Source organism: Phalacrocorax aristotelis, chromosome 4 (assembly GCF_949628215.1).
Source record: "Phalacrocorax aristotelis chromosome 4, bGulAri2.1, whole genome shotgun sequence".
NCBI classification, from domain to species: domain Eukaryota; kingdom Metazoa; phylum Chordata; class Aves; order Suliformes; family Phalacrocoracidae; genus Phalacrocorax; species Phalacrocorax aristotelis.
This window is the reverse complement of record NC_134279.1, coordinates 55,370,236-55,389,006: the sequence shown is the minus strand read 5'-3', so window position 1 is coordinate 55,389,006 and position 18,771 is coordinate 55,370,236. Positions and strand designations below refer to the sequence as shown.

At 44.4% G+C, this 18,771-nt stretch overlaps 1 protein-coding gene across 1 annotated transcript in view; it reads right to left on the bottom strand.

The window, feature by feature from the left end:
* Positions 1-2,051: 2,051 nt before the first annotated feature.
* The window catches only part of CORIN (corin, serine peptidase), a 171,032-nt gene continuing 154,312 nt past the window's right edge, over positions 2,052-18,771 (bottom strand). Inside the window, exons 18-22 of the mRNA XM_075091557.1 lie at positions 15,809-15,858; positions 14,092-14,266; positions 7,059-7,330; positions 5,251-5,384; positions 2,052-4,795 (exon numbers count right to left, since the gene is read on the bottom strand). Coding sequence (XP_074947658.1) covers positions 4,613-4,795; positions 5,251-5,384; positions 7,059-7,330; positions 14,092-14,266; positions 15,809-15,858 — 814 coding nt within the window. The 3' untranslated portion in view covers positions 2,052-4,612. The remainder of the gene's footprint in view (positions 4,796-5,250; positions 5,385-7,058; positions 7,331-14,091; positions 14,267-15,808; positions 15,859-18,771) is intronic.

Genomic DNA, 18,771 nt, shown 5'->3' with positions numbered 1-18,771 from the left:
ACAAGTCTGTGACTCTTACGACTGAGGTACGTTGAGGTCTCATGGAGGAGCTCTGGGACTTGTAGTGACCTGAGGGGGTGCTGGGCCCAGCTCTCTCCCTGTCACTGTTAAAAAGCAGTTTGGAGGACAACGCTGGCCTGCAACCTGCCCTCTTGTTGCCCCTGCTGCAGGGGCAGAACCTACCAGCGGATTTGGCAGGTAGCTGATCATCTAGTTGCAGGAGTTTACCTGTGTATCATACAAAAGCTGTACACGTTCAGGCTAAGATCTTCCAAAACCCTCTGTGACTGTGAGCCATCAAAACTACATGAAGAAATGTGAGTGGCAGTCACCTGTTAGACCTGGGGCCAGCTGCGTGATGCCTCTGGGACACTTAAATTGCTACCACAAGGCTTTTTACAAGCCTAGTCGCCCCACTACTCACTGCCTAGTGTGGTGAGGCTTTCAGGGTGGATTTTTAAACTGGAGGAAGGATGATTTCATCTGGGTCTCAGAAGTGCCAGGCCCTGTGGGTTGCCTTGGAGCTTTAGGTCCTTTTAAAAGAAGTTCCTCTGTGCTGAGAGTGTAAGTACTTCTGTACCACACAAAATCACACACACACACATTTTAATTGTTTTTCCCGGTATGTTGTTTCACTGACAGTGCGAGTTGCTTAAAATTGCCCACTATATAGGTTGTGTTCTTTTAGAGGACTTTGTAAAACCCGATGTTTTTCTTTTTTGTTGTTCTTGTGGACAAACAGAAATATCTAAGGGCTGTCTGCTGTGATGACTTGCTGTTTTTTACTGAAGGGGAGATGAGGGTAGTGAGTCTTTAATCAAAGCTTCAAAATGCTAATCGGCCATATCTAAAGTGGTGCCAAATGAAGGGTGAAGCGAGTCGCTCTCCTTTGCTTCTCAACAGTTGAATGTTTCCTTTATTTTTTTTAGCACTGGAGACGTCATGATCCCCTGCTTCCTTCTGCACTTAGGCACAGCATGACCTGACTTTTCCGTTTTGAAAACAAGGTTTTTCAGATCATATCACAGGTGCCTTCCAGATGGCATGAAGGAAGGCGCAGCATTTATACTTTCGATTGTCAGTTTAAAATAAACCAAAACAAGCACCTTCAACTCCCCGAACTTTGTAGCTACACCTAGAGCAGCTTTAACTCACTTTTTGATGTGCAATATTTCATTTACAGGAAAAAAAAAGCTTTTTAGAAATTATTTTTCTCACAGCAGCTGTACCTGTGCTAAACATTTGCAGCTGGCAGTCAGCCACAGCCTTTACTGAGCATTTTCGCAGCACAGTGAGCTTTGGTGTGTACCTGGGGCGCAGTTTGAGCTGAATGTTTAACCCCAGCTGCGTATTTCCCCTCAGCCCCGCTGGCTGCAGAGCACCCGCCGCTCCTGCCGGCCCTGCCTCTGGTCAGGCCAGCCCTTCCTCCCTGCGGAGGCTGACGGGCAAGTTCTGAAGGTGACCATGTTAAGAATATTCTCATAGCTGAATTTCAGTATGGTTTTTATATTATTTGCTCCTGTTTTATTCTGGTTGTGGTACTCTTGTCCTCATGGTCCTGGATACCTTATTGTTGACTGCAGTGAAAAGGCAAATTTTAACTGTTTTAAGTTTCTGCATGCTTATTATTTTGATTTCAGCACACGTACATGTTGTTGAAATGCTGTGTACCAGTTAAAAGGGGACGGTTATTTCAAACTAATAATATTCCCGAGGAAAGCCATAGAACAAAATGTGTTCATAGAAATTTGATGGCAGCTTTAGTTTTTCAGGTTTTTCAATCCAGAGTAGTTGTTGGCAGCTGGTAGCGTTCCATATTGGAAGCATACATGCAGAAGAAACTGAAAGTTGTACAGTGATGGTAGTGCCAGAACCTCCGCAAGTGTTGTAGCACCAATAGGGCTGTCAGGGCTGCCTAAAAAAGCTAGATAAGGGTATGCAAATACCTTTTAAGGTTATTTTTAGGCATTATTGCTAAAGTTATAGTGTCACACCTCCATATTGTCACTGAGTCTCTCTAAAGATTAAAACACATTTTCAACACAGAAGTTACTTGGAAAAGGACTGTAAATTTTTATTAGTACAGCTAGAAAGAAACGCATCCACTTGACTGTGTGACATTGCTTCCATTTGGAGCTACAGCTGTGGTAGAAGTAAAACCAACAATTGTTACCTTACAGTGAGGGTACACTTGTAAGAGAAACAGCGTAATTGTGATCATAGCTGTTATGTCAGCACACAGGGAAGGGCTTGTACAGTGGAAGGAGGAGTATGTTTGCCTATTTCATGTGCACACATAAAAAAAGCAGTATAAAAATACATTTATAAAATTACAAATTTCCTCTTTACACGGAATGTTGTGTCAGACACAGTTGTGGGGAAGGAAAAGACCCAACTGCTCCCTCCTAAAGCCATCTGGGATGCGGCCTCAGCCTCTAATTTCTTTAGACGGATCCCATACAGGAGGGACTGGACCATGTGTTTAAGCAGGACTCTCCCTCATTTCCTGGGAGGGACTGCTCAGAAACTGGTGGCGGGCCAAACCCAGTTACTGAAAATGTGTCCTTACCTGTTATCATGTGGTAGTGCTGATATCTACATGAAGTGATTATATGCACTCAGTGCTTTACAAAACTCAACGCTGCTAACCACTTCATCTGGTGGAGAGACGTCACGCTGGGCTGTTCGTTTCACAACAGCACCTCTTTTGGAACACCGGCCTTGCTGACACCTGCCTGTCAGCGCACACGTCAGACAGGCGGTGGGGCGGGCTGGCTCCGACAGCCCCTGGGCCGCCTACCCCGGTAACCGGCTCTGGGACTTTGCTGTCCCACAGCTGCAGAGATCCTGGCCCAGAGAAAAACTGAAGTGGGGGGACGGAGAGCTCCAGCTTCCATATCCCTGAGGCAAGGCCATCAATAACCTGCTGCATCTGTAATCTACTTGTACTGGAAAAACACGGTCGCAGCTGCTTTCTCCCATTTATAGCTGGGAGAAGCAGCGTGTTTATATGTTATAGTAAAAATCCTTAATCGGTTAAAAAAAAAAAAAAAAACAACCAAAAAACAACAAACTCAAGCTTAGCAAAGCCTAGAGGGATTTTCTTTCTGGGCGTGAAACAGTGATACAACAGTCACTTGAGTTTCAGAATCTGTAACATGAATACTGAATATTTATTAATAATGCTGTCTAGAGTGCTGTCTAGTATGTCTAACATTAGGCATGTTAAAGAAGAAGCTATGGAAATAAGAGGTAAACTTTCACTAAAGCAAGATTCAGCTCTATGTAGATTAGTTGTAACATGATTAATAGTACCTGAAATGTCTGTTTGTTTAACTCCTAATGCATGTTTCCACATATGGCAGTCATGGTATTGACAAGGCCCTGCCATGTTGTCATGGGGGCATGCCAGAGGTAGCAGAGAGGGTAATTCTATGCCTTAGGCTGGGTTCACAGTGGACCAGGCACAGCACTGAAAAATGTGCAAGTTTTAAATGCATTGTTCTCCAGTGAAATTCATCCTGTAATCCTCAGGTTCCTGACACCTCCCAAAAGCTGTGAGCTGTGTAGGGCATCACCTACAGCAGCTGGTTACTCACACTGCATCTTTTGCACTTTAAATCTGCATTTTCCATATCTTACCAGCTGTTCAATGTCACTGACTCTGTAGTAGGCTGGAGATGTTCAATGAACACTTTATAGGCTGAACACATCACACAAAACGGGGAAAAAAGCCAGTGGGATGTAGGTTTGGTAAATGTGCTAATCTGTGTAGCGCTGTCAAGACATGGGTGTTTCCTGGACAGATTAGGACATTGGAAGCTTCAGAAAATTAAGTGGTAGAAACCATCTAAGGAGTGTGAACAAGTAAGTTTTGGTCTCAGGTGCCTCAAGTGGTAGCTAGGAGTCTAGCCGCCCCTAGGGAGACTCAGCCTGGCTCTGGGAACAGTAGCTGTGGCGTCTGGATGGCACGGGGCTGTGTCCATGCACATTAGCCACCCTGAGGGACAGAAAGCGTTGGCTCAGGCACCCCAGCAGCACACGGCTGCACACCTCTGGAGACCTGCACGTGTGCTTCAATGTGCTCTGTGCCACGCAGATGTACCACCTTCGTCACTCTCCCCCACACCCTCCAGTGTGAGGTGCAGCCATGCCTGGCCTTGCCCTTGTGAATATACGTCCTGTCAGTGCCACCTGACTGCATCAAGTTTGCGCCTCATGACAACAAGTGAGAGAAAATGCATGTGCTACTAATTGACTAGTATTAAAATAGATTATCTAAAAAGGTTTTTCTAGTCTGTGCTACTGCTTAGTTTGAATAGCTGAAAGGCAGAAAGTGGCTGATTCTTTTCTTTTAAGCCTTTTGCTGTGCGTGGAATATCAGCACAACACAGTTAAAAGAAAAGTCAAAAGGATTATTAATTCTACCCCAAAGTATATTCACCGCAGAGGGTTTACCGTTAACATACACTGCATATTCTGTAGCTCCACAAGAAGAATAGATAGAGCTTGAAACTCCTTTTCATAGAGTTTTTGGACTGTGAAATCTTCGGTGTTGATGTGCTGATTCCTTTTTTCTTTTGTCTGTCAGCACAATTCTTACCATCTGGAGTTAGTTTAGCAGAAAGGTGTGGATGTATATTTGTCTTTCAATCCACTCAATAAAATGTGACACATTACTGTAAACTCCAGGTCCCAAAACCTTGGAAAAGCAGACAGAGCCCCAAGATGTTAAACCAAACAAAGTCCAGCGCCCTGCAGGTTGCTCACACACCAGCGGTCCTCCACTGTCACCCTGCAACGTGAAAGAAAAAAACCAGTCTGCAGGGGCTACGCGTGGCCACCAGTCATATGGTTCAAGCTGTGTCTCAGTTCCTGCAGCGACTCGCCTGTAATAACTCAGCTGTAAAAACCGGCTGCTCTGCTGAACTGCTTAGCAGCACACAGCGTTACTGGTAGTTATTCCCTGATATATTTGTACAAAAAATTAGCTGCAGAAAGCTCATACAAGTTTAGAAAAGTCAGATAGTTAACTAACACAGATAAACCTTAGCATCTTCAAGCAGCAGTTCATTACCATAAACTGAAGTTGATTATACCAATAATAATAATAATGAAAGTTGGGTTAAAATACATAAATAACTTGTAATTCCTGTAGTAGATGAAGTACGCTCTACCTAATAAACAGCTTAGCACTTCGATTTCTAAAAGCAAGCCTAGCTGTGAGTTCCTCCTCAGAGAGAAGCCTACCATGCAAGAGTCCACAGTGCCAGACTCGTAGCCAGCGCACAGCATCCTGCTGGTGATGGTTTTCATGTCAAAGTATGACTGGCATTGTTCTAAGGAAATGATGCGAACCTCTCCTTCTTGAAGCTTGAAAGGCACTGGAAAACAGAATTAAGCATTAAACTACACATGCACGCACAGATAGTTATGATGGCACTTCGAGATACGGTATTTCCATTAAGATAGATTATAAATATTACCTTTTATATAGATACTAAACATAAGGAGAGAACAACCCCACCTTTAGCACAAAGCTAAGGTGAAAGCAGGTGGTGGTTTGCACTGCTGCCATTCAGGCTTCGCGCCTGTCGTGCTTCTGAGCCAGGAGCGTACATGGTGCATTCTGGAGGAGGCCTAGTCCCGTGGGGACTGGTGTGACGCTTGCTGCTTATCCTGCATTCGCACTGACGGACTGAGGGGGGGAGAGCGCCTTTACCTGACACAGTATGGGGCTTTTAAGGTGGGGGCAGTATTGGCTGGAAAACAGTAACGTGAGGGAGGTGGAGGAGAGGTTTGACTCAGTGTTCCATGGCAGGAACTCCCAGTTTCTTGGTGTCTCTCATGGTAAAGCTTGGTATAGTCACAGGCAGTTTGAGTTATGTTTGGGTAAATCTGACTTAGAGAGTGTACCAGGGAATCAGCATTCAAAGGTTATTGAAATTAGCTCATTCAGGAGCCAATAAAGGACTTCTTCCTAGTGTAAACAGCTGACCGAGCTCAAATTTTAAGGACAGTTGTTCAACCTAGGGCATGAAGGACTAAATGCTGTGTAGCCATGATGGGTTCTGACGCTTCATAACATAAAATCTTTAAAAGCAATGCTGAAACCACATTGGACAGCAAAGAACCTTTTTCCACACTTACCAGTGGTGCAAAAGCATTTTGGGGGTTGGGGAGGTGGTTCCGGCCGTTACAATAAAGATATTTTTAGATGGGTAGCACAGCTAGTAAACAGCCGATCGCTCACAGGTGCCATTTAATTTTTGCCACGTCTGACCTGGTCACTAGAGGTGACGTCCCACCTGAGGCAATTCCAAAAGGACAGTTTCCTTCTCAAGTGTACAGACCGACAGCCTTCCCTAGTAATTGCTACACTAGCGAAGGGCGAAACACAATGGCTAGAGCATTAACGGGCGGGGCCAGGATAATTTGCATATGATGCATGCAGAATTGTTTTGTCTAAACAAAGATTTTACATAACACCACTGTTCTTGTCATGGGACCCAAGGATTGCCGTGGCCACAGAACAAGAAAACACACTAGTGGTCTGTTCAGAGAGACAAAAACAACACTTGTGATTATGCCTGGATGGGATAAATTATGTCACAAGTCAAAGTGTGACACAGAGCATTGAATCCTCAAGAAAATATTCATGCAGCCTGTATGCCAGTGCTTTCAGTGAACTAAAAATGTTGCCTTCCCCACTGATGAGCTGATACCTTCTCAATACAGTTCTGAATGCAACCTAGACCAGCGAAGTTATAACCTATTTAGGTGACTTTCTTGATAGGAGTTTCTAGATCCTCAACAGTTTTTAAAATCAAGCCATGTCTCTAAATAAGGATTAAGGAGCATAAATGCAGGCTGCTGATTTGAAAAAGTTACAGTCTAGTCACAGCTAGATCCCTTCACGCGTAGTTACAGTTCCCTCGTATTTAGTAAGGTCCAGTAACAGTATAAATGGATAAGGCTTTGTAATGGGATCACTCATTTGGTTAACTCAGAAGAAGGTTAGCATGTTTTTCCAAGAATCCCAGAAATACTCATCTTACTTTTGTTGCCCATGTGTCCCCAGCCTGTGATGTAGCAGTAGGTATCCGGCTTGGCCAACTGGTCCTTGCTGGGCAAACAGACAGGTCTTACATAGCTTGTCTCGTTGATATCCTTGTCTAGTTCCACAATGCTGATATCATAGTCTACGACCGCTCTGTTGTAGCGCGGATGGAGGATAATGGTCTTCACTAGTCGGGTCTGCATGAAGCCTGATGGATGATCAAGATTGCTAATCCCAAACACTACCTTCCAAACAGCTGCATTTTCTCTCCTTTGTAAAAAAGAAAAAAAATGGGAAATTTCACTCAAGAGCATTCTTTTAAGCTAAAATACCTGCAATTTTTTTCTCCCTGACTTTTTTGCACATTGCACTTTGCAAAGGATTCCGCATACAAACGCTACAAGAAGAAACCAAATACTTTAGGCATCATCACTTACAGCTAAGAGCTGAGCAACAGAAGATGACACTTTCCATTTCCTTCCTGCCTGTTACCAAGCAAATTAAAGCTCATGCCTTCAGAAGATAATGTAACCACCTATTAGTTGCTGTACTAAATGCCAAAGGCTCTCATAATCATCCCTTGGATCCTGCCCAAGTGTTAGGTGCTCACTGGGGGGGGGGGGGTACAATTTCTCTCGGGTGACAATGCTGCTCAGTAGTACGCTGCTGACAGCAGCAAGTCTAGCTGAAACCCCTAAGCAGCCACAAAGAAGCAATTATATTATGAAAAATAAAGCTTTTACGATAGTGATGCAGAAAGTCCCGTATTTATTGGGCATTCAGTCTGTGCCGAGCATGCTTCCTCCGCCTAAGATCAAAGGTTCCTTTGACTCTTACAACTGTTCAAGACTCTTTCAGTAAATATACAAGATAGCAAAAAAAATGATGCATATGATACAAGCAGGAAGTCTGACCTAGTGTCTGTTGAGACACATGAGAAAAACAGACTTTATAAAAGGCTTCAAGGGCATAATCGCTTGATCGTAACCAGTCACAGGGTAAGTCACAGGTTCCTAATCAGTCTGTGATTCTAAAAACCCTCAAAAAAGTCAGCATTTTTCACAACTGATGACAGTTCCATGTAACTAAGCACCTTTGACAAAACTGAAACTTAATCGAAGTGTAAATCCAAGCATTCAGAATTTCAGCTTTTTCACAGTACTCAACAGGCCTGTAATTTCTGTAATTTGTAAAGAGATTTGGTTGCTAAATAAAGGCTATTTTTATCTTAAGAGTTACATGAAAAATCTGAATATGTCAGACTCTTATGATCATTTTACCATCATGATCAGTTTGTGAATTCTTCCATAAAGCTACAAGATTAAGTGCTAAGACTTTTCATATGCTGTTGTGGTTGTGAACATTGTAAAAAAGCATTGCTTAGAGCAATGAGCATTCACAGCCCGAATGTATTGTCCTACAGTCAAGGAAAAAACCCTTAATGTCTTGGATGCTTTGGTGTAATGCAGTTCAAAACAATCTTGACAAAACTCTGGGGACTATACTAATGAAGCTAGCAAAGGACACGATGTTTAATTTATGCCTGCTACAAGTATTCATGACTATCTGCATTAATAGTTTCTGCTGCATTATTGTTAAATGGTCCTCATGTTTTGTGTCCCAAACTTGACATGAATTTCCTGAAATACTTCATAAAATGGAGCATTTTATCTAAAGCACCAGAGCACTTTAAAATCTGTTTTAACTGTTGGCTTGCCTGGCTGGCTTGGTAAAGTTTTAAGTACTTCATATCAAGAATGGCATCAAGAGTGATCTTGCTGTTGCTACACCAAGCTATGCAAATGAAGAATTTAAAGATTTCAGGCCACTGGGAACACACCCTCAAATCTACTGGGAAAGGCAGAAGAAAAAAAAGTTCATCTAACTCCTCAGGGAATTATTAAACAAAAATATCTTAGGCATTTAGAATACAAATGTGAAGGAGACTTTTTACATGTAATACTCCAAGCTCACACAGATATTATATAGCCCTAAATGAGGGATAAATGAGCAGCTCCAAAAATGTAGTGGCAGCCTTTCTGCATTTAACAGAAACATGAGAATTTTTACATTATAAATTTGACAACTTCTTTGCTTATCTTTCATTAGTCAGAGAAAGCTCTCACCCATGAAATTCAGTGGCAGTCCAGTACTGCTGAAGGATCTACCTCTAAATCCCACCCTTTATTTTAGATCACCAGAAAATGTTCTTCCAAAGGTAAATAAATATTCATAGATTCATAAAATCATTAAGGTTGGAAAAGACCCTTAAGATCATCGAGTCCAACCGCTAACCTATCACTGCCAGGTCCACCACTAAACCATATCCTCAAGCACCACATCTACCCTTCTTTTAAATACCTCCAGGGATGGTGACTCCACCACTTCCCTGGGCAGCCTGTTCCAATGCCTGACCACTCTTTCAGTAATGAACTTTTTCCCAATATCCAATCTAAACCTCCCCTGATGCAGCTTGAAGCCGTTTCCTCTTGTTCTATCGCTAGTGACCTGGGAGAAGAGACCAACACCCACCTAACTACAACCTCCTTTCAGGTAGCTGTAGAGAGCGATAAGGTCTCCCCTCAGCCTCCTCTTCTCCAGGCTAAACAACCCCAGTTCCCTCAGCTGCTCCTCGTAAGACTTGCTCTCTAGACCCTTCTCCAGCTTCGTTGCCCTTCTCTGGACACGCTCCAGCAACTCGATGTTTTCTTGTACTGAGAGGCCCAAAATGGAACACAATTTTTGAGGCGCGGCCTCACCAGTGCCAAGTACAGGGGCACTGTCACCTCCCTGCTCCTGCTGGCCACACTATTCCTGATACAAGCCAGGATGCCACTGGCCTTCTTGGCCGCCTGAGCACACTGCCGGCTCATGTTCAGGCGGCTGTCAACCAACACCCCCAGGTCCTTCTCTGCTGGGCAGCTCTCCAGCCACTCCTCCCCAGGCCTGTAGCGTTGCATGGGGTTTTTGTGACCAAGTGCAAGACCCGGCACTTGGCCTTGTTGAATCTCATACAACTGGCCCCGGCCCATTGACCCAGCCTGTCCAGGTCCCTCTGCAGAGCATTCCTACCCTTGAGCAGATCGACACTTCCACCCAACTTGGTGTCACCTGCAAACTTACTGAGGGTGCACTTGATCCCCTCATCCAGACCATCAATGAAGATATGGAACAGGACCAGCCCCAACACTGAGCCCTGGGGGACACCACTCATGACTGGCCGCCAACCAGATTTGACTCCATTCACCACCACTCTCTGGGCTCGGCCTTCCAGCCAGTTTTTAACCCAGCACAGAGTGCACTTGTCCAAGCCGTGAGCAGCCAGCTTCTCCAGGAGAATGCTGTGGGAGACAATGTCAAAGGCCTTACTAAAGTCCAAGTAGACAACGTCCACAGCCTTCCCCTCATCCACTAAGCGGGTCACCTTGTCATAGAAGGAGACCAGGTTACTGAGGCAGGACCTCCCTTTCATAAACCCATGCTGGCTGAGCCCGATCCCCTGGGTGTCCCGCATGTGCTGCGTAATGGTATTCAAGATGATCTGCTCCATGACCTTTCCCGGCACCAAGGTCAGGCTGACAGGCCTGTAGTTCCCCAGATCCTCCTTCTAACCCTTCTTGTAGAGGGGCGTCACATTCGCTGGTTTCCAGTCATCTGGGACCACCCCGGTTGACCAGGACTGCTGATAAACGACGGAGAGGGGCTTGGTGAGCTCCTCTGCCAGCTCCCTCAGTATCCTTGGGTGGATCCCATCCAGCCCCATGGACTTGTGAACACCCAGTGAAGGAACAGGTCGGTGACTGCCACCTCTTCAACAACTGGGACTTCATTCTGCATACCCCAGCACAGGGGCCTGACAACCCCAAGGGTGACCAGCCTGACTATTAAAGACTGAGGCAAAGAAAGCATTAAGTACCTCAGCCTTCTCCTCATCTTTCGTGGCAAGGTTACCTTCCACATCCAACAAAGGAGGGAGATTCTCCCTGGCCCTCCTTTTGTCACTGATGTATTTATAAAAACATTTTTTGTTATCTTTAACAGCGGCGGCCAGTTTAAGTTCCAGCTGGGCCTTCGCCTTCCTAATCTTTTCCCTGCATAACCTCACAACATCCTTGTAGTCCTCCTGAGTCACCTGCCCCTTCTTCCAAAGGCAGTAAGCTCTCCTTTTTTTCTTGAGTTCCAGCCAAAGCTCCCTATTCAGCCAAGCCACTCTTCTCCCCTGCCCGCTTGACTTACGGCACATGGGGACGGCCTGCTCCTGCGCCTTTGAGACTTCCTTCTTTAATAACATCCAGCCTTCCTGGACTCCTTTGCCCTTCAGGACTGCCTCCCAAGGGACGCTGTTAACCAGACTCCTTAACAGTCCAAAGTCTGCCTTTCTAAAGTTCAGGGTGGCAGTTTTGCTGACCTTCTTCCTTACTTCTCCAAGAATCAAGAACTCAATCATGCCATAGTCACTGAGCCCAAGACAGTCTCCAACCACCACATCACCCACCAGGCCTTCTCTGTTCATAAACAGCAGGTCCAGCGGGGCACCTCCCCTGGTTGGCTCGCTTACCAGCTGCGTTGGGAAGTTATCTCCCACACACTCCAGGAACCTCCGAGACTGCTTTCTCTCTGCTGTGTTGGATTTCCAGCAGATATCTGGTACGTTGAAGTCTCCCACAAGAACTAGGGCTAGGGATTGTGAGACTTCAGCCAACTGCTTGTAGAGTACTTCATCAGTCTCCTCATCCTGGTTGGGTGGTCTATAACAGACTCCCACCAGGATGTCTGCCTTATTGGCCTTCCCCCGATCCTTACCCATAAGCACTCAACCTTATCATTACCGTCATTGAGTTCTAGACAGTCAAAACACTCTCTAACATACAAGGCTACCCCTCCACCTCTCCTTCCTTGCCTGTGCCTTCTAAAGAGCTTGTAGCCATCCACGGTGGTGCTCCAGTTGTGTGAGTCATCCCACCATGTTTCCGTGATGGCAACCACATCATATTTTCCCTGACGCACAATGGCTTCCAGCTCCTCCTGTTTATTGCCCATGCTGCGTGCACTGGTGTAAATGCACTTCTGTTGAGCTATTGATCTCTTTTCCAACACAGGCATGCCACCCCATGGCTCATCCCTAGCAAGCCTGGTTTTATCCACTTCCCCCTTCACATCTAGTTTAAAGCTCTCCCAATGAGGCCTGCTAACTCCTGGGCCAGAATCCTTTCCCCCCTTTGCAACAGGTGAACCCCATCTGTCTCCAGCAGGTCTGGTGCCATGTAAACTACCCCATGATCAAAAAACCCCAAAAATTCCACCGCTGGCACCAGCCTCTGAGCCACGTGTTAATGAGATGGGGCTTCCTGTTCCTTTCCGTATGTCTGCCGGCTACTGACAGGATGGAGGAAAACACTACCTGCGCCCCTGACCCTTCAAGCAATCGCCCCAGTTCTCTGAAGTCCCTTTTGATTGTCTTTGTACTTCTCTCGGCTACCTCATCACTGCCAACCTGAACAATCACTAGCGGATAATAATCTGACGCTTTTACCAGCCTAGGGAGCTTCCTGGTAATGTCTCTTACCCTTGCCCCAGGGAGGCAGCAGACTTCCCTATGGGATGGGTCCGGTCGGCATAGTGGGGCCTCTGTTCCTCTCAGAAGGGAGTCACCTACGACAATTACCCTTCTTTTTTTCTTACCATTGGCTGTTGTAATGCGTGGGGTTGACTGGTTCCGTCTAGACAACCCCTTGGGTGGATCACTGTCCATAGAACAGTGATCCAGATACTGCTTAGCTTTATTTAAAAATAGATGGGGAAAGAATATAAATTCCTTGTGCAGGACCCAAAATCTGACAAATACAATATTCTTGTTTGTATTATTCAGGGTTAGCACTCTGTTAGTTTAGAAGGAAGGTTATCTAGGTTACTCTTTTAAGTTTCTGATTATTAATTTTTTTCTCTCTGAATGGAATAATTTCTTGAACATCCTTAGGGCTTGATATGATGTGATAGTCAGAACTGAGGTCTCTCAACGGTCATTTCCTCTAGCATTTCCGTTAATAGCCTCACACCTTGAGATACTCACACTAATTGCCCCTACCACAAGTTCCATCAAGAGCCAGGGAAAAAAAAACGGGAAAAAACCCCAACAAATACCGAAGAACTCAGCGTTTCAGAAACAAAAAGACCAAACTGAAATTATTACTGAAAAGGGGACACTTGCTTACCACAGAATTTCCACTGAGCAAGTACCAGTTTAAAGCAGGATTAAGCACTGATGACAACTGCATAGCAGGGAAGTACTTACTAACTACAGCAGAAAACACACATTTAAATTATCTTTAGAAACCCAATTAAAAAAAACTTCAGTAGAAGACAAAAGAACTGAGGTAATAAACTTCCCTCCAGAAGTGAGGTTCATTAAAAAGCGATGTTGATTCGCCCAAAAAGCCGACAAAGACCAAGACACTTCCTACGACATGTAAACTTCCTCTGCACTCCACAGGACCTCAGGCAGTAGGAGGCACCAAGCAGTGGTTAATACTGGCTTTTTAATGACTGCAATCCTAATAAATGAGTGCAGTGCTTATAATTAGAAAAGGCCGTGACTTCAGGACTTCAGTATGTCAGTTGCACTGTGACTAAATACTCAGGTTTTATTTTTACTCATGGCCAAAGCATTTTTCCAGGGTCATTTCTATGCTGGTGCCCAGAATGAACTTTTTTTTTAATCTCTGGCAGTTGTATGAGAGCTATTGGATAAGTGTTTTGGCCTTCTTCCTTTCCCTGTTTCCTGCTGAAAATCAGGGCATCTTCATTTAGCTTTCATCAGCAGAGGCGCCAGCAACGCATAATAAAGTATGTGAAAACCTGAGCTGATGCTGTTTTATACCATCTACTTTCTTTTTTAGTCTCTTAAAACCAGGCCTCCATGATGTGCCATTCTGCAAAGGTCACCATCGACCCCAGTGCGTTTGGTAGAGGAGGGAGGACTTGGTAATTCACATGTGCAAGTTTATATGAGCAGTAAAACTGAGCTCTCTCACCCTTCAAAGCAGTGTGCTACTGTCAAGACCCATCTCTTTGCAATCAGAACACAGCCACATATGTGTCCACTCGGCTCACTCTGCAGGGAGCACTGCCATGGCCATCGACCCGGGCGACTGGTCCTACCACCAAGGATCCTCTTGTTCATGCGAGCGGCTGGGCGACGGCCACAGTCTAGTGAGGAACCAACGCAGAAAGGGGTTAATTGTTACCCCAAAGGCAGCGCATACAAGACCTTCTTCAAGAAAACTGGGCACAGAACCACATTAACGGAGTCATGAAATTACACTGATCAACAGAGAAAATGAAGTCATCAAAAACCGCACACTAATATCAAACACATTGAGCCATTTTCATCCTTCCTTCATATCAAAGGATTTGTTCTCCTGATATTGATTTTGACCAGCTCAGCCTCAAATACTAACCAAGCTAAGTTTGGCATCCTGACTTCCTGTCTCCCAGGGGCTACCAGGCTGCCCCTGGGAAGGTTTCCTTCATCTACGTCCTTGCTTCTGTCGGCTAGCAACATGTTTGGGCTACTCTGTATTATCCTTAAGAACTGCTTCTGGAAAATCTGCTCAGCAATAAGGCTTTTCTTCAGCCAGGTGTGAGGTGAATGTCATACTGTTTACTCAGCTAGAAAGCACCAAGCTTGCTTTGCCTGTGGAATTTACTAAGGGAGAATATTTGAAGATTTGAAGACATTCCAGTACTCTGTCCATTCTACTTTATAAGCCACTTCTACTGGAAACTATAACACATTCCCATCTGCCGGACAGTTACTTTTCTGAAATAGTTGGCCCTTCACTTTTGTTTCACTTGTATTCTGGAAATTTTAAGATGGCAGTCTTATTTATCCTGTTTATACTCTGATTTAGAGAACAAAAGAACACCCCCAGTTTCTGCAATCAGCCTCCCAAGAGAGGATGCGCTGCCACTGCATGTATCTTGGGAACTCAGTGGTGAAGAAACAAATTGGAGCAATGGTTATTTGTAATTTGTAATTCTTACTGTGTTCACTTAACTTCAGAGGGCAAGGGGTTTGAAGTGTACTTAAAAGTAACATATGTCAGAAGCATATACCTTTGACAGGCTCCTACGAACTATTTAATTTTTCCTGATAGGAGTAGTAAATGTTTTGATTAGTTTCCCAAATTTAGGTCATGCTTTGTGATTAATTTTCCTTGTGTCAAGCTAATTCATAACTTAAGTGTTCCTCAGCAAAGCTCTCCTTGTCTGTAGAACATGATTTCATTGAAGATGAAGAATTTCTGCATTTTTAGACCACTTAAACATGCACAACCTGCTGTGCCTACAGACTTGGTCTGTAGGTTTCTAGTTCAGGTTCTTCTGTCCCTTGAGCTTCACTGCTAAACAGATCAGAGTTTCAGCTCCCAGGCAGATAGCCTCCTAACTAGTCTGGTGGTAAAGGATATTTTCAGCAGGAAGTTTTATTAAAATAATTTTTGGAACCTGACTGCTGACAAAATTAATTTTGTGGGAGCAGGACTGGGCTACTGCGAAACACAGCCTCGTAGTCAAAAAAGAAGAAAAGCTGAGGACACTGAACAGAGTAGGGGAAAAAAAAAACCAGTGCAAAACTAGATGTTGCAGAAATCTCGTCAAATTTCAGAATGAATCCGCACTAAACATCTGCATTTGTTAATTTAACACATCTTGAAAAACATCTTTGTTTTATATGCACTTCTCTCTTACCTTCTTTAGTGCAAAAGAGAGCCACTTTGCTTCTGCTTCGACACATCTGCCTAAATATTGAAACAAGAACATGGTGGAAATCTCAATTAATTGATGTAATTTTTGATAATTTACAAATCAGCACAGGTATTTTACTCGTTGTTGTGAACCAGGTGTGAAAGATTCCCCCAAACTGTAAAAAAGAAACACAAGGAGCTTCTTATGCCAGACCATCCATGGTTTCCAGCATCTGCCTGGAGATAATTCAAAATATTAGTTCAGCTTTACAATGCATTTCATGAGCGGGTGCTACATATTTTGCAGACTGCCTCGCTCTCTGGGCACTGATCCAGCTCTGAGGTCTGCTGGGAGGTACAGTCTGTCAAGTCACAATTTATGGCACCTGAAAGCACAGAGATTGCCGTACTCCCTTACAGCTGAAGGACAGAATTTTCTTTGAAATACCTTTGATAACAGATGGTCTTTCATGGCCTAAAAGTTTGAGTGTTTTGAAAAAATCCAGGAAGTTTGCAGAAGTAAAACTATCATTTCCGCTGGAAATTTTCAGATGAGAGAGGAAAGAAGGGATTCTTTGTCAAAGGAAGGGACATCCTTGTTAAAACAGCGAGCACTGTTGCTCAGCTAGCTGACTACCTTTTTATTTCCACCACATTTTCATTCCTACTGTATACGTGCCTTTCTGAGGCAGATGCAGAGCTAGTTTATTTAGACTGGATACACAGATGAGTTGTTCCCCAGGTCATTCTCTGAAGGCTGGAATCTCAGTAGGCAGGCAGTATCTTTAAAATTGCAACCACCTAAAAAGAGGCTGCATCTATTTTTAAGTCACAGATACTAATGTGGGCACGACAACAGACTGCCAGCAAGCTCATCAGATTAGCTTGAATATGTGATTTGACCAGATCTCTGGCCCTTACACTTCGTATGCCCCATTCATATACTGTGCAAATCAGGCTGCTTTCTGTTCCTGAAAACACAGACCATACACAGAAACACAGAAACACAGACTGTTTCTAGAGATAGACAATGAATTTCAGGAAAGAAAATTCTGTGCACAATTTTGAAGGGCATTTATGCTCCATAAGAAAAAAAAAATATACAGAATATAACTGAGACCAGCCACACTCATGTTCACACTCGTTTCTTGACTTACCAAACAGCCAGCTCTGAAAGCTGTCTTGTCTATGAAAGCTAACTTTAAGTTTTCATGTGTGCATAGCCTGCACTGTGTCACTGCCTCTTATCAAAACTTTATGAAACTATCAGCGCATCTGTTAGTTCTTGCCCAAGTTCCCCGTAGTCCAGGAGCCTGACAGCTTGTCCTGGTTTCAGCTGGCATAGAGTAAAATTTCTTTGTAGTAGCTAGTATGGGGCTGTGTTTTGGATTTGTGCTGGGAACAGCAGTGATAATGTGGAGATGTTTTAGTTGTTGCTAAGTAGCGCTTACACTGGTCAAGGACTTTTTCAGCTCCCCGTGCTCTGCCGGGTGCACAAGAAGCTGGGAGGGGGCACAGCCGGGACAGCTGAGCCCAACTGACCAACGGGATATTCCATATCATATGACGTCATGCTCAGTATATAAAGCTGGGGAAGAAGAAGGAAGGGGGGACATTGGGAGTGATGGCGTTTGTCTTCCCAAGTAACCGTTACACGTGATGGAGCCCTGCTTTCCTGGAGATGGCTGAACACCTGCCTGCCCATGGGAAGTGGTGAATGAATTCCTTGTTTTGCTTTGCTTCTGTGCACAGCTTTTGCTTCACCTATTAAACTGTCTTTATCTCAAACCATGAGTTACCTCACTTTTACTCTTCTGATTCTCTCCCCCGTCCCACCAGGGGGGAGTGAGCGAGCGGCTGCGTGGTGCTTGGTTGCTGACTGGGGCTAAACCACGACACAGCTCCTTCAAACTTACATCATACTCCACAACAGGGGTATTTTACATGCTGAAGTTGATCCAGATGCCACCTAGACTGCAGGGCTCCGGAGCACTTCCCAGCTCCTGAGCTTGCCTTGGCTTCATGTTGGGAAGAGACTAAACACATGTTGTCCTCTGTGCAATCTGCTTTATACTAGAAGAAATTCAGGCGCATAAGAAGTGAGGCATGCCTGCAGGTCCTCCAGTAGGATGACTGGGAGACCATTATGGGGTGCACCTGATCTGCAGTGCATGCACAGCCAGTCAGAGCCATCTAGACAGGAGGTCTGATGCAGCCAAAACAAAAACAGCGTCACTCTTCATCCAAGGCCTTAGCTTCTCACATCTTGTTACCCATTTTCTGGATTTGGGGAGACTGGAACATCTGTTCCTACATATTCCTTTCATCCCTGCAATAGCTTTATCAGTAATCCTCATTACTGATGTTTTGTCTCCTTTAACTTGTACTTCAGGCAAAACTAGATCTTTTGCTACTAGACCGTGTAACTCAGAGCCTCCAAATCTATCCCTTCACACATACTTCTTAGCAGACCACTTTCAAACATGGCAAAGTACCTTGAAATTTGTGCTTTGCGCTTCAGTGACTGAACAGAATATGACTGCAGACCTGCCTTTGCATCTGGTCACAATCCAAGGTGTTTATTCTTGTATTATTCTGGAGAAAAGCATTTAGATAGCATTAGGCTGGTGGAAAGAGACAGTGAGAAAAGAAAAGAGTTAAAAAGAGAATTTTTAAGTATCAGGCACCATCCTGTAATGGCCCTTCGTCTAGATGAAGAAATAAAAGTGAACTTAAATGAATGGGGAAAATACTAACGCAAAACAGAAGTAGTACAAAGCTGAGATGCAGGAAAGCAAAAGTAGGTCTTTGTAGACAGAATCTTTTTAGTATTCTGGCATTACAGAAAAGTTTCACTACAGAAAATAATGGAGCCAAGGAAAAGAAAGTAGGTGTAGTCCTCAGATTTGTGTCTATGCATGTTGTAGCACTGCATTCAGCTAAGACAGCCTTTCCTTGTGAAACAGA